This window comes from Monomorium pharaonis, chromosome 2, assembly GCF_013373865.1.
Source record: "Monomorium pharaonis isolate MP-MQ-018 chromosome 2, ASM1337386v2, whole genome shotgun sequence".
Classification (NCBI taxonomy): Eukaryota; Metazoa; Arthropoda; class Insecta; order Hymenoptera; family Formicidae; genus Monomorium; species Monomorium pharaonis.
This window is the reverse complement of record NC_050468.1, coordinates 25997599-26025375: the sequence shown is the minus strand read 5'-3', so window position 1 is coordinate 26025375 and position 27777 is coordinate 25997599. Positions and strand designations below refer to the sequence as shown.

Below are 27777 nucleotides of genomic sequence, written 5' to 3'. Positions count from 1 at the left end.
ACTTACTTTCGAGTATTGCACATATACAGGGTTATTAGTGCCATAACACGTGAATTTATGCACATGTTGGAGTGAATATATATACATTCTTCACATACATCTCAATAAATTCCTAAACTCGCGTGTAAAGCAATATAATGACTTGAGAGTATTTGAGGAATTTTCAATTAACTTAATCGATAGTTCATGCAACTTAGTAGAGAATCGCTTACAACAAAATTTTTAACTCTATCATTTACTTTTATTCCTTCTTTCCATATAAATACGTCCAATAAAAAATTGACAGTTTATATTCATTTTAATAAAGTACCTTAGGATTTATTTGATGAATTAATCGACGAATTATAACACTTGTCTTTTTATTAACTTGGATAGAATTATTATCAATTTTTTGTTGTTTTATATATGGAAATAAAGATTAAATAAAAATTAATAACATTAAATTATACAGTTAAAAAGTTTACAGGAATATATTTCTGTTATGTCATTTAGATACGTAAGCACGTCTTTCTAAGAGTGTCATTTTTGTCATTCAAATATGAATGGCATCAAGTTCTTGTGAGAATTTTAAACCTCGTTATTCAATGTTTTACAGGAAAATAATGAAAAGAGATGGCTTCGGCTTTCAAAAGAGTTTATGAAATATGGAATTGAGTGTCATTTACACACACACACACACACACACACACACACACACACACACACACACACACGCGCGCGCGCGCGCGCGCGTACATATATGAATAATAATGTGTCACAAGCAATTCTACAAGTTGAATTAAACGTCAATTAAATCAATTTGAATTTGACTATTCTAAAAGCCATTTCTAAATAATTTTTGGGTATAATTTGTTACTCCTGATTCAATTTTTTTTTCTATGTGCCGAATAACAAAGGAATACATTCTATCTGTGTAAAAGAAATAAACATTATTTGATAAATTATATAGACAATTAAGTTAATTCTTAGTGATCTTAAATTTTTAAGTTTTTTACATAATATTAAGAACTTGATAAAATTTTGAGATCAAATTTATGATTAATGTACAGAAATTCTTGAATTTTTTTCAAATTTTTTAATTGCATAATTTTGTTTAAATTTAAAATGTAATTTTCTAAGATAAAATTGAAAGATAGAAAAAGAGATTTTATAACAAAGAGAAACAATTTTTAAACAATTTAATCGTGCAAACCAATATACAATAATTTTCCAAAATTGTAAAACTATATGCATAAAAAATAGATTTTTAAAAAACATTTTTTGAAAATTAAAAAAATAAAATTTTTCCACTCTATTTTCGTACAAAGAGCACAAGATGTTTATGAATTATACAATTCTTTTTAAATACGACGTAAAACTAGAAGAAAACGTAGGAGCGATACTTCTTACTATATTTAAACAATTATTATAAACGATTTTTTTTTTTTTTCAATTATTCCCAGGAAGCATTTTCAAATTATCGTTTTTATTATTTAAATTTTGCTCATTATTTAGTATTTAGTATTTTCATGGAAGACAAATGCCAAAAGCTTCTTTGCTAAAAGGTGTATAAATATGAATGAAAAGTCATGTGATTCCCCTCCCATTCTTTCAAGCTGGAAAACCTCGTTGTGACACCTTGCTTTGAGCTGCAGAATTAAGTAGCGCTGTATGGCAGAAGACGGTAAGTATAACTATACAGCGCGCAACTTCAAGTTTCGTAGTATTCCGCGTGATCGGGGGTGGTCGGGGGGTTGCGACGTGACGCGACGCGTCGATCAGCTGTAGGTTCGACGCGACGTGAGTACGAGAGCGGTTCGCACAGTTTTCGCGAACTCCGAGTAGTTTTCACGAGGCGGATCAGGGGCGGGATCTTCAGTCCCGTAGCGAAGCATGCGAATTGGGCGATATCCCATCGTTGTCGCACGCCGTCGTATCTTGTGCGAAGAGGAAGAAAAAGGTGCGAGCGAGTCTCGCGGCGGCAGGGTCGATACGTTGACTTCAAGGGCGCGCGGATCACCCACGCAGGGTCGCGGGTCAGCAGTTTTTGCGTAAGTCACCTTTTGCTGAAAAGCGACACACGTGCTTTACGATTATTTGGCGATCAGGCATGCGAAACTGTCGACGAGACGGCTAACGAAGTAGGTGGAGTTTCGTCGATCGCGTCGGTGTATAGGTTATGTTTCTGCCCCGGTGCACTTGACGACGCTAGGTTTAAATATACAATGAGGAGGATCCATATGTATGTATGCATGTACATATATACGTCGATTGAAAACGAACTGTCATGACTATTTTATGACTGTGCGTTTATATTATCACGACAGCAAAAATGTTTTGCATATTTTTACCATTAATAATTATTAATTAATTAATATGGATTTTACATGATATTCGATGAAGGAATTAATTGGTAAAATTGTTGTGCACGTGTGACAAATTGATCTGTCACAAAAATGATGTACATACATGTCATGTGTTAATAAATGTGTTTGAGTTTATTATACGATTTTAGTATGGGAAATATTTTGATTTCATTCACGCGCAGATTTATTGCATGCAAAGTATTTTGAGAGAGAAAGAGAAAATGTGCGTTTATCAATTTTTAATTAACATATTTTTTGATAAATTCGGTAAATTGCTTTTCGACGAAGTTAAAAGATAATTTATTTATTTTTGTGATATTTTGAAACTTAAAACTTAACACTCGTGTATTATTGAAAAACAAGTAGATTTCAGTAAATAATGTTTTTTTCTTATTATGCATTTTATTTTGGTTTATGTTATAATGAAAATTTAATGACGATCTATAATTGCATCTCTACATAACATATATAATAGTTACATTGTTGAGTGCGAAACTTTAACATTAATGTTATGTTACTGTTGCTTGGTGTTTACTGGAATATTAACATAACGCAGACATAATTAATCTAAATTAAAAGATTTTAATAGTGGAAATTTTTTATTTAAATTTGATCACTACGAAATTGATTTCTAAACTATTAAAATAAAAAAATAAAACATTGACATGTCGTATGAATTTAAAATAACTTTTTTGTTGCGTCTATTTAGCGAAATAATTAAATTTTTTGTTTTCCAAAAGCTATACAACGCAGTTGTTTATACTTTTATTTACACACTAACTGCAACTTATAATTTTTTATTTAGGCCCGGTTCCACAACTCACGGTTAAATTAACTGGCCGATTATTCCATTGGAATTGACCAATCGTATTTGTCGTTAAGCAAAATTAACAAATACGATTGGTCAATTCCAATGGAATAATCGGCCAGTTAATTTAACCGTGAGTTGTGGAACCGGGCCTTAGTAATTTAATTATAGCATTCCGTGTCTTTAAAATCCAGGAAATGTCATTTGTTATCTAATAATATCTATTAATATAGTTAGCACGATCAACAAAATTCTTCGACGGTTACATCCTCACTAGATTTGTATAATCTTGTATATAATAAAATACATAAATTCAATGGAGAAGAGCAAGGTTTTAACTTTTTCTTTCACATTTTATCGGCATGCGCGTGTATAATTTTAAAAGTCAAATGAACCAGAAAAAGCGAGCGTGTGAACAACTGTTTCTATTTTCGTCGTAGCATAATATTAAAAAAAATTATATAAATCGTCGTAAAAGATTTGTAAACTTGGCGCCGAGATTAAAGGGTACTTGTATACATGTTAAAAATTGACATAAACACTCGTCAAACAACAATGCGATTTAATCACGTAAGAATCGCATCACCTGATACACCTACTTATAATTAATCATCTCGATGACATAATATTGGTAAAGTATAAAGCATTGTCTTGGAAAAAATTATAATGTATATTGTATGACGTCGGAGATATTTTCACTCTTCCTACATAGAAAAAAATAACATTTTTGTTTCGAAAATATCATTATTTTTGAAACGTTAAGTATTAATGAGCTTTAAATGAGTAAGACATTGGTAATATAAAAAATTTTATATTTTAGTTTTATTTAAAAATATGTATTCCCATATTTAACAATAATTTTTACAACTTAAGAGAAAAAATATCTAGGTTAAAAATAAAACAGAATAAAAAATAATGTTCTCAGAATTAGAAAATTTTGTATACCTATTATCAAAAAACTGTTTCTTTAGAGAAATGATTGTTATAATAATGAAATAAAAATATAATATTTTATTGCAATTTAAAATATTATGAAAGAACAATTGTTTAACAGAATATATTAATGAATTTGATGCTAATGTTTGATATTGTTTTTTCTGTACATCATTCTTCTTTAATCTTTTCACTTTAAATAAGAATTTCAATCAATATATGATTAATTTAAAAAATTTTAAAATATTAATTAATATTTAATTAATTGAGAGTACACGAAGAAAATTTTATATTAAAAATTACTACATGCGATAGTAGCTACGGACCATAAGAAATTTTAGAGAATTATACTACAATGTAAGTATATAGTGTATGTATATACATTATATCCAATTTAATGAAAAAGCATAGTAAAAATTTTTATAATTTCTTTCATCTACGCTTATTGCATTTTTTAATAATTTTTGTTATAAAATTTTCTCCGTGTACTTATTTATTTTTTTTAATAAAATTACGTAAGTTATTAGAAAGCGATTATTGAGAAATCTATTAAATAGAAGAAGCATTAAAGCAGTTAATAGTGATTTTTATCGACGTTAATGGTAGAATTACTCAACTCGTAAAAGTTAATTGAGTGGAACAAAGAATGTTGACAAAGATAGTGACAAAAACGGTCAAATTGAACACTCTGCAAGCTACAATTTAAGCTAATGAATACAATGACTATCATGACAAAGTTGATCGATTGCAACATTGATTCGGTTTCTCGTATGATAAACTATAATATTTTTAAGTAAGGAATTGAAATCAAGACGTAACTTCAATTGATCTTAATTTATATAACTGGTCGTTCATTTGATTGAAGATAGATTATAGTACGAGTGAATCAATAAAAAATGACTAAATCTTTATAAATTTAAATTTTTAAACACGCTGCAAACACGCCGAAGTATTTTCCACAGTTAATAATAATATAAACATTTTTATAGCATTTATCGTATAATTTAGAATATATTCCGATTTTAATCTCAGTTATGATGCGATCATTGTTATTTGTGCGTAACTCGGAAAAAACATTTTGTCTTGACGCTATTAAACCCTCTTTCAACGAGCAATCGTTTTTTAATATAATTATCACAGTGTGTTGTGACGTAAAACTTGAACTTTAACCGATAACTGTGGGTTGCGTGCACAAAAATAACAATATTATTCTAGAGATAATATTTCAATCAAACTCATCAAACTCCATCAACTATTAACAATGTCAGTTAAAGTGACAAATTAAATTTTATATATCTAAATTTTTGAGAACAGCTTGACTGAATTTTGAAGAAACTCTTATGAAGAAACCAAAAGCTATTTTCTTAGCTGAGATTTTCAGGTCTCCACTTATAAACACAATCTTCTTTTATATTCCTCAAAACATAAAATGATAATTTCTTGTATTTCTATAATTCTAACGTACACAGAAAAAATGTCTTAAATCTACAGTCATTGTCTCATATAAACAAAGATACAAAATTTTTAAAGAATTTTTCAATCTTACACAGATGTAACTTACTTGCGTTATGAATTTTGTTTCACAAAAAATGTTTTTATTATTCAATAATTATTTTATTTTATTTTTATTCAGAAGAAAAAAGGTTGAATAAAAAACAACGTCAAACAAAGAATTAGAATATTAATATATATGAGATAGTATATTTATATAATACAATTTAAGTAAAGATAGACAAACAGTAATAACGGATCTTAGAGCTTCTTGCGTGACTTATACATTTTCTAATTTATTCGAACTGCGCACTTCCCAACACTTTTTTAAACGCACTTTAAATAAAACTAAATATCACGATATTAGATACATTATCAATTTAACTAACAATAAAAGTTACATCCCTTCACCCCGAAATATTAAAGAAAGAAATATAAAAGAATTAGAATCTTTTAACATTTTATTATTATTAAAACAATCATACATCATAGTTTGTACTCTTTAGACTTATATAATATTGAAATAAAAATATTATATTTTCTTAAAAAGTTAAGAGTACTAAATTCTTTAAAGATTTTATATTCTTACTTATATATAAAACAATAATTGCCAAAAAAATGTTGAATTGACAATTTTTTCTGTGTATACGGAATCGACAGTTTATTCCATCGTACACGCGTTCGAAATCTGTCACAAATGATGGTTGTATCGTCTAGCTATAAAACGCCTCGTGCCTCGTGCCCGACTGCACACACTTGCCGCGAGATAATTTGTGGCTCGCGGCGCTAAATGATTCTCGTCAGCCCGAGCCGTTGCGGCAATCGCCGTCGATCCGCCGTGCGCTTTCACGACGACGCGTATGATAAACGAGAAAGATAGATAGATAGATAAAGAGGTAGGGGAGGGGGAAATTCCAGTTTTCTCGTGACCGGTGTACCGTTGCTTTCCACGCTCAACTGACACGCGGCCGCGGGTTTTCAACCGATACCAACTCCAAACGAGACGGCCTTTCGAGAGCGGCATGCCAGTCGATACTTGCGAGCGCAACGCGTACGTACAATCGCGCTCTCTTCCGCTGCGACGGGCGAGCCGTCTCCCGGTTTTTTTTTTTTTCCTAGCGGTTCTTTTCCACGAGTGGTAACGGGAGTTCCCGGTCGCCTTTTCCGCTGGACTTGCATGGGCGACTCACGATTTTCCGGCCCTTCCTTCTTCCCCTACTTTTCGTCCTCCTCACAAATAACGTTAGCGCGTACGGTATGTTTCGGACTTTTGTGCTATAAATACCGATGATATCTATGATGTTTATTCGTGATAATGGAAACGCAACGAGCGCCGTGCGGAATACATTTCTGCGTACTCGTGGCATCGGGAAGTAAAAGTCATAACGGGACCACATCGAAGTTACCTCCGTTCTCGTCAGTTTTGTCCGCGGTGTACTCGGTGTAGAAATAATAGGTGTTTGCGAGACTCATTTCGCATTCCCAGTGCGTAATTGTTAATATTGCCACCTGTCCTTCGCGACTGTTTATTTTTATGAACATGGGAACCCGTCGACGTGTCGATACCGGTACCTGTAAGTTTTTTTTAAAAAATATATGTTAAAGCGCGCGATGTTAATCTTCGAAGATGTCGCGATTACCAGTTTTTATGATTACTCTCTTATTTAACCATTTTTTTCTTCAATTGTGCTTGTGCACCGTTTTACTAAACCTCTTGGCTATTAATGACAAAAATAATTGAAATCTACGAAAGGCTAATGAGCGATTATTTCTTACTGTAATTTTATACACATTTTTGAGGTCTTCAAACCGCGCGGCGTTACCTTTAGTTCGCGCAGAGGAAAGAGCTAGAAAATATATATATAATTACACTAAGAAACATTATTAGATAACAAAAAGATTATTTATAGTCGTAAATGTGCGCTTATTATCTCATTGTCATCTTTTAACCTTGCCTTGCATTGTTTCCGCGCACGAAGTACGTGTGCATATGTTTGATTATCGTATGCCTTGTAATTTTTTAAGATATCAACGTAATGACGTCCGGTTTGAAAGTAAACCTGACGACAGTCGGAGAAGTTTGGTCGCAGCTAAGAGGCGAACAGCGATTTGTGAAAGACGCGCCAATTGGAATTAATTATTACTTGTACTTCTCTCACTCGACCTCGGCGCTAAATAAATTTCCGTCGGGGATTCCCTTGATGTCCTGACCTCGAAAGAAATCAAAACAGACCGCAACTATATTCTCGGAAGTGCACGTGCACGAAAGACTTTTTTTTTCAGTCACAACAGAACTCGTATAATTGCTTGTAAGTCGCGCAATAACAGGATACCGTGAATAATAGGCTGTGACAATGTCTAATCGTCTTCTAGCTCCGTCTAGCGGTCTTCGACACGATTGATCTGACAAGACGAGGAATCTCGAAGAAACGGATTTGATTTTTTTCTAGTAAAATGGTAGAAAAAACGGATGTTTCTTGTCTCTCGACGCTGTCGTTAATCGTGCGCGAAGAAAAATACACGTAGAATTGATGGGTTTAATTAAGATTCTAGGACGACACACCGCGCTTGGCTGCAATAAATATCAGGTTGCATTTATAATGCACGTCATCGCGACACCCATCTCGCGTTGCACTTCTCCTGGACTGCAAGTATTTATTGCAGCCTCGTTAATATTTATCCTTCCGGTCTCAATTCTCGAAATTGTGCATCGCACTGCCGTTATATTTCTTGTAGGTATATTTCTCACGATAATCCCGTGAGATTATCTTGAAAATGTGTTGGATGAAAATAGAGAAAATTTCGATTAATTTTACCTTGATTAATTCAGTGATCTGCATGGGAGAAGAAAAGGATCGTCAATTTATGCTAATTAAATAGATAAATATCTTACAAATGTTTATTATGAAGATGAATTATTTAAATTCAAGGACAATGTGTGCACAGAGGAATTTTCTAAGAATTTATAATACTTTCAAAATCTTGATGAATTTTACTAAATTTTACTAAAAGTATAAAAGAGTTCTTCGAAGTTTTTTCATGCCTACCATGATTTTGAGAATAACTTGTAATTGTAAGAGAAAATTCTCTCTGCATATAGAATGTATTCTTTACGTCATCTCATTTTCCGAGAAAGATAGAACGTGGCCTGTGGACCAAGTGTCTTTTAGTAATTCGACGCATCATAAAGTTAAACCCAAGTATCGTAATGGAAACAGGACATGTGAATCATTATCGTATTCATGAGAGATCAACAGGATTTAATAGCGTTCGGCTTTTTTCACTGAATATTCCGTCATTTCGCCTAGGAAGAATCCCACGACAACGCGTGTTTGTTGATTCGGGCTTCGGCGGGTTTTCACAGAAAATATTGACTTCCACGTAGTATCTACGAAATTTATTTATAATCGATCATAACCGTAAATCATGTGGGAGTCGCGATGATACACACCTCAATTCCGTCCACTCTCTGTTTTAAGTAACAACACCTGATGTTTGCCCATTAAAAATACATAATGATTTACTAGGAAAATAATTTTATTTAAAAGAGAAATACATACTGGAGGTATACGATGATCACAAGTTCCACTTCTTTATTTCCCATCATTAAAGAAGATAAGACCAATGAGGTTCAATTTAACACTTCGAATAGATTAATTCTAATGGGAGCGTAAGCGACAGCTCCATTCGAATCATGGAATACGGACGAGGCGTCAAATATGAGCTTCGTCCGCGGTTCTTTTTGAGAAATAAAAGAAAAAGCCGTTGCACCCATTTATTTCGCAGGCAAGACCAAGTGAGTTGGCCCCGTATTCGATAATGTTTCTCACTTGCAACGAGCGCATCTCTCGTTCGTTACGAGGCGCTAAATAGATCAGACTGACCGCGCTAACTGTAACTAGGCTACCAGGGATCCCCTGACCCTGACTAGTCGCGGCAAACGAACGCATCGTCTTCACGGTGCGGAGCAGGCGACCGCATCCTGGACCGCTGCCATCGAGAGAGATCTAAATAGAACTATCTGCCGTCCTTCGGCGACGCGACGGGACGGCTACGCAAAGTGGCCGTCCCAATAGATTCCGTTCTGTTTCGTTGACCATTTGCGCGCGAAGTGCGAACGTCTTATTAACTGATGGATGAATAATGCTTTTAAAATTGTAGCGTCGCGCATGTAACGTGGGCGCGTTTTCTCCTTCTCTTTTATCTTAGGCGTGGAACTATATCGATGTGAACGTTTAGACTACTTTGATTTGATACATTAAAGTGGAACGCTGTACGTCTGCCAAGTTATGTTATATTGTATACAAAATTATTTAGTAAAAATAATAACTGACGCATCTTGACAGCATAAGATTTTTTTGTATTATACAAATCGCAGATATTTTTTCATCGTAACAGTCTTGCTTTAACGTGTGAAGAACATGTTAAAATATTTAGTTTAAAGTTTGTCTTTATTAAACCATAATGCTATTTTTAAAGTAATAGCATATTTTAATTAATAAATTCAAATTATTGATAAAATTTTTATTCACATCAAGTTATCTGTGATCATCAGCCGTTCTATTTCTTTCAGTTACTTAAGTAATTGCTATGTAAATGCATAAATGAATTTAAAAAAATTGATATCCCAATCTAGAGAAGTAATCAGAAACAAATGCGAAACAAATAAAAAATAAAAGATTAATAGAATACATTAGGGCAATATTGTATAAACTTCGATTTGGAATGCATTTTAACGCGCATGCTAAAATCGGGATATAAAACAACTTAAATATCTTAAAGATGTGTTTCAACATGACATGGCTCAAAGACGCTTTTAAATCAGTTTTAAGTTAATATCCCAATTTTGAATACGATGTTTGTCGGGAAATCGTACAAATATCTAAGCCTCGTTTGTATCAGTTATTCTAAATGTCTTACGTAGAATTTTAAAATAAAACAGAAAAAGTAATAATATGTGAAATTTTTCGATAATTGTTTCGATTTTATTATTTTTATCATCATTATATTTTTCTATTTACAATTTCATCGACTTTTCATAATTTAATACTGATACGCATTGTCGATCAAAATATCTTCTTAAAAAAAAATACATGAGGAATATCTTGGAAAATTAATGAGATTCTCTGTACGTATATTTTTAGCTCTTTTATAATGAATACTGAAATAATGCGCAACTCGGCAAAATAAAATTATCTTGAAAATGATTGTTCTCAAATAGCCAAACTACATGTCGTTGTAGGACATATTGCAGGATAGGAAGTCGAGTGCTGACGTGCACTATTGTGAGGAATCACGAAAACATATCGTTAAAAAAAAAGGAGAATAATATATTTTTTCTCGCTCTGTATGTGTCAGACCTGATAAATAAAAGCGCGGGCACGCACACGTATTATACGATGACGTAAATGCGCATTTTTGCTTACACGTGCATGGGGAGAAACACACGTGTAATGTGTGAAAAAATATATCACATAATTTGTGTAATTTATATGACGGCGTCATACACGTGCCCGCTTAGAAATATGTTTTGTAATTTCTACAAAGAAATGTATGTGCTGTCAATGAAGCTTGACACTTTAAACACGCGCGAAAATTTCGAACTATGCAGATCCTCGTTTAAACAGCGATTGATTAATTGGTTTATCTAAAAATTTAATTAAATTGAGTTATTTAACCTACGTTAAACATAATACTTTGTTATGGTTATTATTAGTGACTAATTGTAAGTAACACATAGCCAATATGATAATTCTCAGTGTTTACAGTAATTAAAATAAAACTTTCCAGCGAAAGATGTATATTTGTAGCATTTTTATATTTTTTATATATTTTTTTTGTTAATGAAGAGATAGAGTTCTTTAAAAGTTGTAGTATATAAATAAAGTTACTCAAAAAATAAAGACGAGAAATATATCTTGAATATTTATATAAAAACGGATCAACGGTAATTGGAACAAAATAAAAAGAATATAATTTTAGAGACATGTATATCTCGCGATTACAAATTCAGCATTTTTAAATTTTATTTTGAAAAAAGATACATCGAAATATAGTAAAAAAGATATAATCTAAAGTAGTAATGATAATGTCAAGACATTAAATTAATATTAATTTGCGATAATGTTTAAGTGTTTTTTAAATAATATTTTTCGATTATTGATTAATGAGTGCAAAGTGTGAGATAAGTATCAGCTTATCTTTATATGTAATTATTATTGATTCAGACTTGTTCAAAAGCGCAGTAACATTTCCATCTTAAATAAAACTTTGCTTTCGCAGACAGTGTAATATAGGAATTAAATTTATATGTCTACTGACATTTCCATGCTCTAACTGACAATGAAATGAGTTCCGCGAACATATAATTTCCTCAAGTAATTGTTTGTGATTTTCAATCTATTCCGTTAACAAGTAAAAGAGTCCGCTCTTTGTATTTTTTTTCTTTTTTTTTAGCAAAGTGCAGCCTTCGTAATACTATCGACTATTGTACAAATGAATCTCACGACATGACATTTTGCAGGAACGTTACGTCAACAGGAGGAATAATACGTTTTCATAATCACAACGATGTCTGTGTCATGAGCATTGCATTTGTATAAAAAAAAAAAAAGAAAATTATTTCCTTCCTTTGCTGCACAATTACGCGAGGTATCATCTTATTTTCATTATCTTCATTTTCAGCGGTCCAGAAATATATACGAATGCTTATTTAAAAGTACAAGGCTATTCTTATATGTACATACGTTTGCTACGTATAGTTTATGTTAACTATTATTTAAAGTATGTAAACTGTTATTTAAATATCCGACGTCGCGACAAATGCGCGGGTATAATGAACGCTCGATATCTTCGAAAATACTGCGTATTGTTTACGAATGCTGCTGTTTTCCGTTTCATTGGTACATTACATCGGAAATGAGGCAATGCGCGATAAACATGAAATATGGATTACGTGAAACGAGCAGCGCGAGAAACGCGAACAAAAGCTACGATCCATCGTCAAGTAAACGATCAGTCAAACATCAATGGCATTAATTTATATCATTTTTCTTTTTGGAATGTGTTTTTACCACAATATAATCCCTTTAATATAAAATTGAAGACAGTTGGGAGGGAGGATTAGAAATTTTAATAAAATTCTAAATATAAGATATAACAATGAATTAGTCAAACATTTTTCGTCAAATCTTTAAAGGGAAAGCGAATAAAAACAAAATAGAAGGAAAAGAGAATAGAAATAGCTCTTTCTTATTCTTACAAGCGTGAATTTATATCCTTCTCCTTAACACGATTTGGACGAAAAATGTATTTCTTATTATGTTCAGATTTTTCTACATTTTGTTATCGAAACTCTAGGTATTCGATGTAAGATCAATTACAATTATCCGATGAGATGTACATGTTTGATCCGATTTCTAATCAGATACATAACTTTCATTGGGTATATTATTGTAATATTAGATTAAACATCAACGGATATTTTTGTCGGTGTAGAGTTCCTAGAAAAAATATTAGGTGTCCCAAACATTTATTCGATTTATTTGCAGAGGCATGAATGAATTTTTATATCCATATCTGTCTCGCGTCTCGAGAAACTCTATGGGTGCCCGACGGTTATTCCCCGTTACAAATCTTATGTAGCATTGTGCCGGAGAATGGCATTAACTTAATCGTAAGAATGCCTCTTCCGACGCGCATGTCGCAATTAAACCGTTCGCGCGCACCCGACGCGTCGGCGGACGGCCGGATCCTCGGCCGGTCTCGTCGGCGCTCGGCGATTCTCGGCCCGCCTCGGTTGTGCTCGGCGTTGTGTTGTCGACGCCGGCGGCGGTCGCCTCGCGCTCGTTCATCAGTGCGCTGGTCGGTGTTCTCTCGTGCTTGTCACTGACATTGCGCGGCTTCCTCGTTGGTGCGCGCGCGCTCTAAATTTCGAACGTGCGAACGGTGTGCGCCTCGGAGTCTGTTTTCTGACGTGTACTGACGTGGACCCCGCCATGCGATAATCCCTAGGAGAAAGTGACGCGCGCCGAGAGGAGACCCGGGGAGAGAAAGAGAGGAACGTGCCAAGCTAAGCTTTCTTCCGTTCGTCATGATTTTTCGACATCCGTCACTCCGCGTCTTAAGAATGGTAAGGCCCGGTTTACAATAGCTGGTCTACAATAGCAATAGGAGTGAGCATTGGAGTAAGAAATAAGACTAGGCGTAAAAAGGTTAATTCAGTGTAAGAAAGCTGGCGTAAGGACGTAAGCGAAATAAATTATTTTCATTTCGTCTTGCTTCTACTCCTGCTTTTCCTAACGCTCGGTCAATCACAGTGCAGAAGGAAATTAAGGCCTTTTGTCTACAATGAAGATGTAAGCCGTAAGAAATTGATCAATCACAACTGAGTATTCTTATAAAAGAACTACTGTGATCGGTCAGTTTCTTACGGCTTAAAGCTTAAATCTTTTATTGTAGACTAGGGGTAGGGGGGTAACTTACTTTTACATCTTACTCCTTGCTTACTCCATGTATTGTAAGACCAGGCCTAATTTTGAATAGACAATAATCTCCATTCCATCCATTCGTCTTGTTACGTCGAACGCTCACGAACGCCCGGGAGCCCGTTCCGTGCCGCGCGATTCCGCGTTACGTTTCCACGTGATCGTGTAATCCTCCGCTTGATCGTACGACGCGTCGTCGGTCTGCGTCTGCGTTAATCGCGATTTAATTCCGTACGCGAGCCGCAATCGGGATCGTACGTCGCCGTTCTTCGGACCCTGTATTTTTAGTGATATTGGCACGGCGTTTACCACGGCGCCGGTATTGGCAAAGCGTCGACTGCCGGTGACAACGATGACAACACGACAATGCTCTTATAACTTTTTCGCGAGAAAGTGGAAAGACACTCGGTCCGGCCCGGTAGATTCGTGCTGGCCGCGAATCCCGACTTGAACTCGTCGCGCCTCTCTCTCTCTCTCGCTTCTATGTTTGTCGTTCCGCAGCCAAATCGACGCCGTCTAGACGGTAATTACGTATATCGCGATTTGTTATGTGGTAACGCACACACACGCACGTATACACCAATGGCGTAATCAATGGCGTGGGTCAAAGTGCCGATGCCAGTGTGCGAAGAAAAAGAAAAAGAGAAAAGGCGGAAGAATACGGATTGTTAGGTTTATCATAGTGTTGACATTTTTGTTTTATGCCTTAGTTACTCATCGCGCGTATCACGTGTCTCATTTATTAATTATAAGATCGGTCGAATTCCAGTTACACAATAAAACAATGAGATATCAGGAATTATTAAAAGATATTCAAGTATCTATATACTGCAAAAAATACTGCAAAAAGTTAAATTATATATAAATGTGAATTTGTATAAAGAGTGTATACATTGAGAAAAAAAATACTAGATTCAAATAAATATTTCTTGGAATAGTGCTAATAACATTATTTTATAGAAAATCAATAATATTTATTTAAAACAAGTACTAGTTTTCTATAATTTAGAAAATATTACTTGTTTGAAATAAATATTATTGATTTTCTATAAAATATGTTATTAGCACTATTCAAAGAAATATTTATTTGTATCTATCAATTTTTTTTCTCAGTGTAGAGTGTATGTAATATATGTAATTTATATCAATGTAAACAAATATAAATTTTTATATAAGAAGTGTGTGTAATATTTACATAATGGAAGAGAACATACGTCTCCACTGTAAATCGTATAATTTTTACATAAACAATTTATAAACGATTGATTATATTATGGTAAATTGTATGATTTTTGCAGTTTATATAATTTACGATAATTAAATAGAATTTTTATAATAAGTTTTTGTATAACACAGGTACACGAATGTTGATTGCAAATTGTATAGTTTTCAAAAGTTAAATAATAAATTTAAAAAGTTGTTAACTTTAAACTTAATTTTAAATAAGTTTATAGTTATTTTTAAAACACGTAGCTTTAACTTAATAACTTTCTCTCCTAAGTTAAAAATTTATTTATGAAGAAAGGAAAAAAAATAGAAAGAAAAGTACATTTTTATATAATTTTATACAAACTTAATTTACAAACAAAATATTTATTTGATGATCTATATTATATATACATATACATACATACATATATATATATATATATATATATAATTGTTTTATTATTTAAACTATTTAAAGTAATATAATTTTCACAGTAAACAAAATTCTTTTTAACGTAATTAGATTAATTTTATTAGTCATTAACTTTAACTTTAAATTTAATGAAATTGAATAGTTAAAACTATAGTTAAAAAGTTATATTAAAACTTAATCTCATAATTTTTATACTCTTGTTCGTGTAATTTCATCTTTTTCAATAAAAAAGGAGATTCGGTCGATTACGCCATTGCGTACAATGGCGACAAGAGTAGGATGATTACATGAACTGAAAGCGATTATCATTGTCGGTGCGAGAAACGCAAATGTACAAAGCCGCTTTAAATGTATCAACGTTTAAAATTGTAATCTCTCTGAACGGTAAAACGGTATTTGTAAACGTAACTATAATACCTAAACTGTGACTCTCGCGAGACGAGGCGATACTGGTAGCTGAACATAAAAAATTAGATAATTGCATCAAATTCTCTAAATTGCAATTAGTGTATTATCACTAATTTGCAGTGGTTTACTTATAATTGTGATAATTGAGTATTTACTGTCTTTTTAGTGATTTTTACTTCAGAATTAGTCTATAATTATTAAAAGATCAGTGTATTTATTTCATTGACAAGTTATAAGTATACCACTAAAAAACTGTATTTTTATTGATTTCACTGATTTCACTGATTTTTCACTGATTGTAATTTAGGATAAAATCCTTCTTTTATTGCTTGCATATTTCTGTACTTTAAAATAAACGTATGTGTTTATATTAAAAAAATAAAGAAACAAATGCAACAAACTATTCTTTAAATGGGAATCAGTATATATTATGAAACTAAAAGATAACGAATAATCTGATTTTAGTGTTATACTTTCTAAATTATAATCAGTGAAAAATCAGTGCAATCAGTGAAAATACACTGATTTCAGTGATATATTTATTATTATAACTATTTATTATAACTTGTTAATCAGAAAAATAAATACACTGATCTTTCAGTGATTATACACTAAAGTAAAAATCATTAAAAGCCAGTGGATACTCATTAATTATCACAGTTACAAGTTATTCACTGCAAATCAGTGAAAATACACTTATTGCAATTAGAGAGTACATAAAGCTATATATATCAATCAGTGATATGTGTACCGTCTTTCAGTAATAATACATTAATTCCGGTCAGTGAGTGTATCCTTTTTTTAACTCAAAATCTTTAATCAAAATCACCGAAAGACATCGAATAATTACTGATCACAGTTATAAATACAGCACTGCACATCAGTAAGATTTCATTGATTCAGATTCAGAAAATATGAGAAAAAGTGCAGTTATGCCGATAGATCTAATATAATTCCTTTTTTCTTGTTTATTGAATACAAAATTTCGCTAATTATCAATTGCCATCGGTCATAACTTTCAATAATTGCGGATAGCAAAAATAAAACAAAATTAAATATACAGAGAAACAAAGAGAATGCATGTAAAATGCAAGATGTCTGTTTCTTTTAATCCAGACGTTATGTTATTATACAAAATCGTAAGTCAAGAACGAGATTGTATAATTTTCTGCCAAGACCGCATCTCTCGGTACGTTCCGATTATTTTCTGCTCCAACTAATCGCGCGCTCAGATCGTCGATCCTTTTCAACGAGCTCGCGCCGCCTGGTTTGACCCAGACCGCTTTCCGACGAGCGTGTATCACATTTTTCGACCTTGCGCGCGCGTTACAAAACTTACAAGAAGAACGTACTTGTACCGGCTACAAGCGCGTTAATTCACGTGAAACGTTCACTGGCCTTTATCTAGCGTATGTTCGATCGCTTCGCTTGTTGCAATCGGCATCACGATCGGCCGACAACACATTACGACTCGCGTGAGCTGTTCAATTGGCGCATTCGTTAAAGCAAATTAAGCGGCGTGTCGCGTTTCACGATACCGCACCATCGGCACCAATCTTCGTCGCATTCTTCTTCGTATGGAATGTGTCTTGCGCGGGTAAATTAAAAGAAAAATAATATATATGAATTTTTCTTTTCATGACAGCATTAATTGAATTTTCGTTTAAGGCGATCTTGCGGGCGCATGAGTGCACGCGATCGTCAGAAAATATAAATGTATATAAACTTCGTCTAAGAAATATAAACGATCGACTGAGATTCGATATCTGATATATAGCAGACGAAATTAACGATCGCAAACTGGCGAGCGAATCAAGGACATATGTACGTAAATTTGGCTCTAATTGCATTCCTTGGCGCGTTATTAAGTTTGGGACACTTCGATGTTTCGTGGATCTTCTCGATTTTACTGCGAGTGTTTCCGTAAATCAAATCGATATTCCGTGAAATCGAAAACGGAGGATACCGTCACCTGCATGTTAACAGAAGGTCGAGTTATGTCAGCGTTACTTTTATATTTTACTTCTTTCTCAGCGCGCGTTTACTGTTGTTAAGAATTGCCTCGGGGTTTAGTGAAGTGAAGATGAGATTAATCAAGATTAATACGATCTGAAATAAAGAGAGAGAAATTCCCGAGCTCCTCTACGTGAGAGAACGTGACTTCTGCCATCGGTCTAAAGTCGAGTCGATGAAATAAGAGATAATATAAAAAAAAATATAATGTATATACATTTTTTTATTAGAAATATCTTTAAATTGGTTTTCAGCATAATTCCAATTTTTTTTACACAATTAAATGCACAAAAAGACATTGGGCGGGTTCATGTTTATAACGAAAACAATTTTTGAAAATATTTAATATGTTGAAAATATATTTCTTCATGAAATTGCATTCCCTCCGTTTCGCGCGAAGGAAGGCCGTCCTCTCATTTATTCTGATTTCGGCTTACAGCTCCGGACAGAGCGGCGCAAGGATCAAGCCTGATGTCCGTATGGTCGACCAGCACTGGGCGCAACTCACTGTTTGGCGCGGAGACCGGCGGAGCGGTGCTCCCCACTTCGCATTTGCCGATCCACGAACATCTGCGCAACGTTGACGGCCACTGCTTTCACAGGCCGTTCCACGATCACTGTCAGGTCGGTTAGACAACTTCTTAGCCCCAGCTGATCCTCCTCCACGGCAGCAGAGAGGTCCTTTCCTCCTCTTCATCCGCTCCGCGCATGTACATCGTATATCTGTCTCTTCTTTCGCTTTTCGTTCTGTATTGCTGCCGTCTATTATATCTCGTTTTCCATTGTGTCGTTATTATTTTTGTTCCCGGTACTCGTCGTTCATTCGAACTAATTGCTTTTTTTATTTATTGACGGCAAGATTCTAAGTTAGTTCTGATTGGAATATTAGAGACACTGCGCACTTCTCTATTCACTGAGAACAATCTATAATATTAACATGTTGAATATTATTTTATATTTTTAAGTATGTAGCATTCGAATTAATAAATAATGTTCACAATGTTTCCAATGTTAAAATTTTCTACTTCTACATACTTATATTGATTATATTTAACATATTTAACTTTTTAAAAATAAATTATTATATTAATTTATTTACCATTTCAGTTTGTATTTCTATTAATATCAGAAATTACTGACGAACGCATTATATATTGTAAAAATAAAATTCTCCTGAATTAAAATCATTTTTTTATTATGTAAAGTGAATCAGACTAATCGAATGAATTAAAAAGAATCAAGTAACTATTAGGTATTTTTTAAATAATAATTCTTTATTCTGCTGTTATAATAAATATACTTAATTTCTCCCCTGCTTTCATTATCAGACAAAGTAACATGCTAAATCAGCGTAAATATTCCAAAACGTTACGAAGAAATTGAAATGTTTGATAGTGAGATTATAGCTGGTCCATATAAATATACATTAAATTTCTCATGATTCTGGCATACGTAGAACTATTTTCATTGAACTCGTAATAATTCTTTTCTTCGTATTCGCAATATTGCCTTTAACGTATGAGTCACTTTAAAGTATGAGTTAAAAGAATCATATAAACAATATGATTGTACAAGGAAACCGAAACGCAAATATAAATACGATTAAATTTATATGTACGTTATTTCTTGTAATTTCTCTCATGAAATATACATCAAGTACACTGTAAATTGATTATTCGAGAATAATACTAGTATTGCTTAAAATATAAATGATTCGAAAATTTTGAATCTAAAAGATTCGAATTTCTACATTAAGAATTTTATAAAATTATATTTAAAATGATTTTATATGACTCTCGTGTATAATCAATATTATTTTTTTCGTTATAGATTATTATAGATTACAATATCTTTTTTTCATTATTTTAAATGTCTTAAAAATCAATCGACAATAATTATTAAAATGCAATTTTAAATTAACAACATAATTATTGTTGATTCGATTCAGGTATAAAATTTTGTCGATTCGGTTCGCTTTGGATTCGAAGAAATTTGATTCGATTCAGTGTCAGGAACCTTGATTTGCCTCTAATATTGGTATATGATGGAGAAATTATCAATGTATTTTTATGAATGTTTTAATTGTCAATATTTGACGTTTACACTGAGAAAAAAATGTTGTTAATTAAATTAAATTTTGTCTATTCAACTATTTATATATTTCAATTGACTATAAAGACTTGAATTGAAATTTGTGCATTTAAGTTAAATACTAAATTCTTGAACTGACAAAATTTTAATTTTGTTGGAAAATTTTGTCAAATCAACAATATTTTTTTCTCAGTGTAATATTGGTATAATTAAAAACGCCTAGCGTGATTATTTTATAAGTATGCAATGCCGCCATTGTTAACAAGACTATTTTGATATTCAGACCCTGCTTTAAGATAATGCCGCACATTACATCGAGTTCGATTACGCGTTGATTGATCGATGCAGTAACCATCAGCTTGATTGTATTTAATCGTGTTCAATGAACGACAAACACGTGCCTCTTTAAAATCCTCTTACGGACTGTACAATATTTTTCGTCGAACATCGCTCATATTTGACTTTGAGCGCGCATTTTCTTCAGTGCTTCTGCATTTTGCATGCGTGTTACGTACCGATAATTATCCGGATGTCGTTCGTAACGATAACGTCGTAACATTGTACTTCCCCACTTTTTTTTTCTCTTATTTGCATGCTGCAAAGACCGAGTTGTCTTCGCACTCGGCAGTTCACGGCAAGACAGTTTTAATGAATGAGCACAAAATATTTTTAATGCTACTGATACGTTTGTACACACATTCGACTGTACGATGTAGAATTGTAGGCTTTAGCTTACGTTAGTCAGCCTTTGTTGTGATAAGAAAATTTATGCGCATTTATTTTTGCCGCACGTTTGATTGCTGTGAGCTTATTGCGATTAGCGATACACAATTATATAAACATACATACGTATCTAAACAGCAATGACGCAAGGTACGCGACTGGTTCATCATGTATGCATTTTCTTTTTTACTTATTCGTATATCTCACGTGTGCTTCGTTGATCACGCGTTAATTATTATCTGCTCATTATTCATCGAAGAAAAAATCTTGGAGAATGGGTAATAGGTGTGTACGTACAACAAAGTTGATGCAATTCGCCAATAAGCATGCTTGAAAGTGCTGCCTGTGTACATCAAGTGTTCTCGAAACCTATGTACATATTGATATCGAATGTATCTCTTTCTTAGCTCTAAACAAACAAAAGACGGGTATCGCGTGATAAACGTGTCCCTTTCTCGCCTGCCAGTCACTATTTTCAACACGTGTCAAGATGCAAGCAATTCAATACAATCTTGAAGTGGGTAGCAAAAAAAAAACAATATTATTTAATTGCATATGTTATTAATATTTATATTTAATTGTCTTTAAGTTTAAATCCAAATCGTCGGACTTGGATATGAAAATGTAAACCATACGAAACACCAAGAATCGATAATACTTCGAAAGCACTTTCATTTTTGCACATCTCTTGTGGCAAGATATGTTTGTAAGTTCCGCGACATTTTTCAGTGAGATCACATCGTTCAGATTGTTTTCTATATATGTTTTTTTCACGGAATTTCCGTTTTTGCGTTAATTATCCTCTACTTGATATCAAATTCTGCGAATATCTATAATATTACTTAATTAACATCCCTGTCTAACCGGAAACTTTAACCGTGAGATTATTAATGAATCGTGAATCAAATTGAATAACATTTTCCCGGCAAAGACGTGAAACATTGCAGCGAAGCACAGCGCAGTCACGACGTAAACTCTCTCGTTAGTGCATGCATCTCCCTCGAAACGCCTCTGTCTCCACATGTGCATCTGTGTGTGTGTGTGTGTGTGTGTGTGTGTGTGTGTGTGTGTGTGTGTGTGTGTGTGTGTGTGTGTGTGTGTGTGTGTGTGTGTGTGCGTGTGTGTGCGCGCGCGCGCGCGCGCGCGGGCATGTGTCTTTTCTTCTTCTTGACTTTTCGCAAGACGCACGCAGTCGATAGCGCCGCCGTATCGCAGCCTCACCTTTTGTTTTTTTTCTACGTTTTTCATTAATTTTTCCTTATTATTTGTTTCGTTCAGCACCAATTGGTTTTTTGTCCTACTACTGCGGGAGTTTTGGCAAGTTCTCCCGTTGGCACCGACGTTGCCATCGACCTCCGGTACGTGTCTCTCTTTCTTACTCGTGCTTAAGCTTCCACGGGGGAGTTCCTCCCCCTCCGTGAGATCGCAAGATCGAGTACCGCAGATGCTTTAGTTGTTCCACTCTCCCTTCCTCTCTCTCTATAAGACATGGCGCCCTTTCCTACTCCAGCTTTAAATTAATTTGCCTAATCTTCGTTTTACGTTCGCTACAGTCGACGATGTCGCAAGCGGGGGATGGCCTTCACACACCGGGCTACTTATCCTGGAGAAAATTGCAGCTGAGCCGCGCGAAACTCAAGGCCTCCAGTAAAACGTCAGCCTTGCTCTCCGGTTTCGCTATGGTAAGCAAACGTTACTTCGCGGAGGCGAGTCGAGTCGAGTCAGGCCATCCAGCGACGATAAGTTTTTTTTTTTATTTTTTTATCGCGATTCACAGATCGACGCGCGTCCGCATCCTCCGCGATTAATTAATCGAGATAACCATAATGGAGTCCATCATTTGGTTTTGTAACTATTACGCGAAATTGAAAAAAAATCCCTCCTGTGAATCAAAGAGCATAATTCCGGAAACGATTTGTATTGTTTTCCGATTAAACGGGCTTACATAAATATTAATCTCACGAATATCGAGCGAAGAAAAAAACGCCCACCTGCAGGCTTATTAATGTTTATTTAATTATTAAATATAAAAATGTAAATATTAAATATTTGTTAAAATATTTTCGAAAGCAATTCGCTCGTTTCGTACGACAAGTTCGTGGAATTTCTGAATGTATCTTTAATGAAATCTTAAGTAATTGTTGATAATAACATCCGCGTTTTCCGGTAATGAGCAGACAATAAATAATAACGTCAAGATGTAATTTCCGCAAAAACTGGACAAAAAGAATTTGTCCGTAGGTCGCCATGGTGGAGGTACAGCTGGATGCCAGCACGCACGTTCCGCAGCAGATGCTGATCGCCTTCGCCGTGTGCACGACTCTGCTCGTGGCCGTGCACATGCTCGCGCTAATGATATCCACCTGTATACTGCCGAACGTCGAGGCCGTCTGCAATCTGCACAGCATAAGCCTCGTGCACGAGTCGCCGCACGAACGTCTGCACTGGTACATCGAGATCGCGTGGGCCTTCTCCACGCTGCTGGGTCTCCTCCTGTTCCTGCTGGAGATCGCGATACTCTGCTGGGTCAAGTTCTACGACATTTCGCAGGTCGCCGCCTGGTCGGCCTGCGTGGTGCTGATACCGGTGGTGATAATCTTCATCGCGTTCGCGATACACTTCTATCGGAGTTTAGTCGCGCACAAGTACGAGGTCACAGTATCCGGCATACGGGAGCTCGAGTTACTCAAAGAGCAGATCGAGTCCACGGACGTGGAGGGCAGAAACGGCGTGAATCTCTTGCAGACGGGGGTGACGCATATCGTTTGATTAGATCGGTCCTCTATCTAATTTTTATCTACCAGAATGAGGATTGGATTCGCGAATCGAACGCGACAAAAAGAATTCCCGCTCTGCCCTCCCGCGGAACGTGGCGAAAGAAAGACAGAGAGGCAGAGATCTTTTTCCGTGACGACGTGCTGCGACGTTTCTCCGAGGAAAGAAAGAAAGTCTGCCAGGAAAGAAAGAAAATCTTTCGAACGTGAGCTGTTCGAGAAAACATGACAGACAACCGTTTCCTTCGCACATGTCGGCGCATACGTGTCACAGATGTTAACGAAGATTCGGCCAACAGACAAGATCTTCCTCTTCTTTTTTTTTTTTTTTTTTTTTTATACGCGTGTTTCTCTGTGATATAAATTAAGTATAAGCGCGACGAGACTCCACGCGTCCGTACGATACGGAAGCAGAATGAAGTTCGATAATGTTATATTGTATATGTAGACACAAAATACACATTCCTTCATTTGCGTTGCGACTTAAAAACGTAGGAAGAATAATGCTATAAAGATATTAAGAGATCTTCTTAACAAAAAGCAATAATATAACAGTCCGAATTAATAATTGAGACATAATACGATTGGCTATGTACTTATCTTTTGAAAACGTGCTTATCCAAGAGAAACGCGACTTTGATACTTCTAAAAGGTTGGGTTCGGGGAGACGCTATTAGCGCTAAAAGTATCATTGTACCCTTGTTGCTTAGTGAATGTTGAAGAAAGATAGAGCACGTTCACAGCGCCAAAAGCGTGCTCTCCGAACTCAACCTAAGTGTCTTGACGGTATGTTAGACATGTCAGACAACACGTATATACAATACGCATTTTGCTACATAAATTTGCCATCAACGACATACAAAAGTCGACATCTTTCTTAAATAGACTTTAGGAACTCGCAATGACAGCAACTTCTCTTATTGTTCTTCAACGCGCACGTACATTACTCTCAAGTACGCGACTACCGTAAAAATTTATAAATAAGGAACGAAGTGTTAAGAGCGGCGACTCGGACATCGCTCGAGATATCATTTCAACGATCGCAGATAGAAGTCGGGAACGTCTCAGATAACCAAATGTCCTAATGTTGCAGTCACGTTGCCAACAATGGTTACAGCAACTAATTTAGATTAACTCGGAACGAGGTGAGACAACATTATGTCTATTAGGTTGAACATGTAAATTCTGTTTAACAATTAATTAATAGCGATGTGTCAGCATCAATTTGTCATCAAACATTCTCGTTGCTGTCATGTCGCTGTTATATCGTAAACAATATAAATGTATTGCTGACCATTTCTTTGTTATTATAAAATGTCCTCAACTAATTGTACGTACAAGTAGTCATGTTGCTGAATTCATAATTCATTTTATTTCGATGTTAGCAAATATATATATAGCACATATACATATATATGTGTATATATATGTACGCGTGTGTGTGTATATATATCAACACATGTAATGCGTTTGCTCAGAATGCTACATCACGCTTGGTTATCTGGGGTGTGTACCTATCCGATTGTATTGTGTTGTGTATACCGTTTGGCGTGTGAAACGCATTCTGCGAGATAAGTGATTGCCAAAAAATAAAAAAGTCACACGTGCACGCATTATATTTTTTACGTTTGCTGCGAAAATGCAGGAAAGGCCAGTGAGAAACGTGAACCATATTTGTCCAGACCGATCGAGAAAAGACGTAAGCGTGACGGCTATAAGTGTATCGCTTTTCGGCCGTTTATAGGAATGAGTAATGTCGAATGTAAAGCTGGCTGCCGGCAGTCGACGTCCTCTATCGTGCTATTCACGCAGACGTCGTTCTCCCAACGACCCTCCTGTACTTGATGTCTGTCCAAGTGGTAGAAGACACCCCGACCTTCCTTCTTGCCATTTGTAAACTGACCCTCGTAAAGATTACCGTTTTCTATAAGGGTTTTAAGATAAATATTTATGGAAATTTCTAAGATAAGTGTGTGATGAAGCGTCTTGAACGAGGAATGGCGTGGTTCGCAATTTTTGCGAATGTTAAACCAGAGCAAAATCAAACACATAAGCGGACGCTAAGACAAATGTATCACTTTTTGCTCTATGTAATATCTACGTAATTAAAAATTAATTGACAAACATTTTTAAACAGTCTCATTCTGCGCGAAGCCATGAATTCTAAATTCCACCGTTAGAAGGTTGAAGACCAAGGATCTGTAAGTTATTATTTTTAAAGGATTAATGTCGCCTAAAACTCAGATTTTTGTCTTAGATTTTTGTGTTGACCGTTAAAAATATAATATTTAATAATATCAAAGATTAATAAACACAAAGATTAATAAGTCGTTTTAGGCAACATTAATTCATTTTGAAAGTAATAACATAGATTCTTGATGCTAAATCTTTTAACAATAAGTATATATTTATTATCTTTTTTACTAATCAATAATGGCAACCTTGAACGAGTATTCCTTCTCCGTGGTAACGATCATTCAACCATGTGCCTTGGTAATATCCACTGCCGCACCTGTACCAAATCCGGCCGTAGCCATTCCGCTTGTTTTCCCGAAACGCACCTTCATAGTAGCTACCGTCTTTGTACCAATTACTTCCGAATCCATGCTTCCGTCCCTCCACCCAATCACCGGCGTACACCTTTCGCACTTTGCCGTCTTCCGTAATCTTACTGAGAATACCGTAGCCGTGTCTCAGATCGTTATACCAGTCGCCTTCGTACATCCAACCGTGGCTACGAAGGAACGATTCCTAACGAAATAGCGAACGAAATATCTTGGCAGCTTGGATGTACGCCGATAAGAAGTTATATAATAATACATAATGTATATTTGATTATGATTTCAGAATTACAATACGTTAAATCGATATCCGAGGAAAGCTATACGTTCTTATACAAATTGTATATATTTAATCAAAAAATCTTAATAATAGTGAAATTACGAAAGAACAGATCTCTTGATGCTTAGAATATGTATCAATATTACAAAATGTATAATTCTTTTTAATTTCTTTTTATCTTTTATGTTAATTGTGTGTTATCGTAATTAAAATGTAAATATTTTTTTATCGTTTTGCTTGATATTTTCATAGAAAGTAGTTTATATAAAAAAGAATACTTTTTACGAAAAAGGTGCCATGGTTGTCACATTAGAAATAATTTTGTTATGCGTGTTTCGCTCGTAATAGAAACATTTTAGGTGAAGCGAAATTGAAAATATTGTCTCAGGTCTTAAATTCGAGGTCGTTCGAAGAATTTTCAGGGAATATAATTTTCATGATACCTGTCAACTCCTAGGCCCTTGCCCTCTCTCTTGTCGTTTCTCCATTCACCCTTGTAGTGTGCTTTGGCAATGCGTTTTGTCTCGGGCGAATATACAGCGTGTCGCCAGCCATTTCGTTTTGAAGTTTCTATCCGTCGTTCACTCCACGTGATTTTATGTGGCTTCAAAAAGGGCATTGTGTCGAATGTTCACAGAGGAAACTGTTTTAATTTGTCATTTGCCGCGAATGATCGATAATCATCACAGATCGACGTAAAATTCACACCGTATGCGGTACAAAAGAAAACGATTGCATTCACATCGTGCAAAATAAATTCCTGATACGTAAATGTGCGCGAATATATTCTGATTCCCGAATCTCAAGTATTTTAATAATAGAGAAATATAGCGGTGTCGATTAATATAGATATAAACTAGAAACTTTAAAATTTCCTCGATGCTTTATATTGATATATACTTTATTATATTTTTTAATTTTATTTTGTATGTAAAAATAATATATTTATTTTCAATTGTTTTTGTATAAAAAAATAAAATTAAATCCGTACATATTTTCCCTAAAAACGTTTTAACTATAAATTTTCTTAGAATTCGAAATTTTACTTTTTGCAATCGTCATCTCAAATTCTTGTGTGTAGATTACATTTTCATATTCAGCGTTATTAAAAATCTATTAAAAATTTGATGTTTCTATTCCAAAAAAATCAAAAGGATTAACTTGCTCAATGATCAATCAGCAAATTTTTTAACTATCTATATCTACATAAGTTACTATTTTT

The 27777-nt window shown here is 34.5% G+C and overlaps 3 protein-coding genes across 5 annotated transcripts in view; 1 reads left to right on the top strand and 2 right to left on the bottom strand.

The window, feature by feature from the left end:
- The window catches only part of LOC105835042 (SEC14-like protein 2), a 29271-nt gene extending 20001 nt beyond the window's left edge, over positions 1-9270 (bottom strand). Inside the window, exon 1 of the mRNA XM_028194491.2 lies at positions 9138-9270. The gene's annotated coding sequence lies outside the window, so the exon portion shown is untranslated. The remainder of the gene's footprint in view (positions 1-9137) is intronic.
- LOC105832384 (calcium release-activated calcium channel protein 1) lies at positions 1457-24254 on the top strand. 3 transcript variants are annotated; one of them, XM_028194492.2, is made up of 4 exons: positions 1457-2030; positions 18566-18750; positions 22494-22622; positions 23182-24254. In XM_028194492.2, the coding sequence occupies exons 2-4, from the start codon at positions 18598-18600 to the stop codon at positions 23707-23709; spliced, it is 810 nt and encodes a 269-aa protein (XP_028050293.1). In that variant the 5' UTR covers positions 1457-2030; positions 18566-18597; the 3' UTR covers positions 23710-24254. The 3 variants fall into 3 exon arrangements, with proteins under 3 accessions (XP_028050293.1, XP_012528726.1, XP_012528727.1); XM_012673272.3 differs by lacking the exon at positions 1457-2030 and adding an exon at positions 4560-7151; XM_012673273.3 differs by lacking the exon at positions 1457-2030 and adding an exon at positions 10361-13708.
- LOC105832386 (MORN repeat-containing protein 3) lies at positions 24031-27393 on the bottom strand. The gene is made up of 3 exons (XM_036283047.1): positions 26977-27393; positions 26156-26465; positions 24031-25638 (listed from the first exon to the last, which is right to left on the bottom strand). Exons 1-3 carry the CDS (start codon positions 27172-27174, stop codon positions 25427-25429), a joined length of 720 nt encoding a protein of 239 aa, XP_036138940.1. The 5' UTR covers positions 27175-27393; the 3' UTR covers positions 24031-25426.
- Positions 27394-27777: the final 384 nt, after the last annotated feature.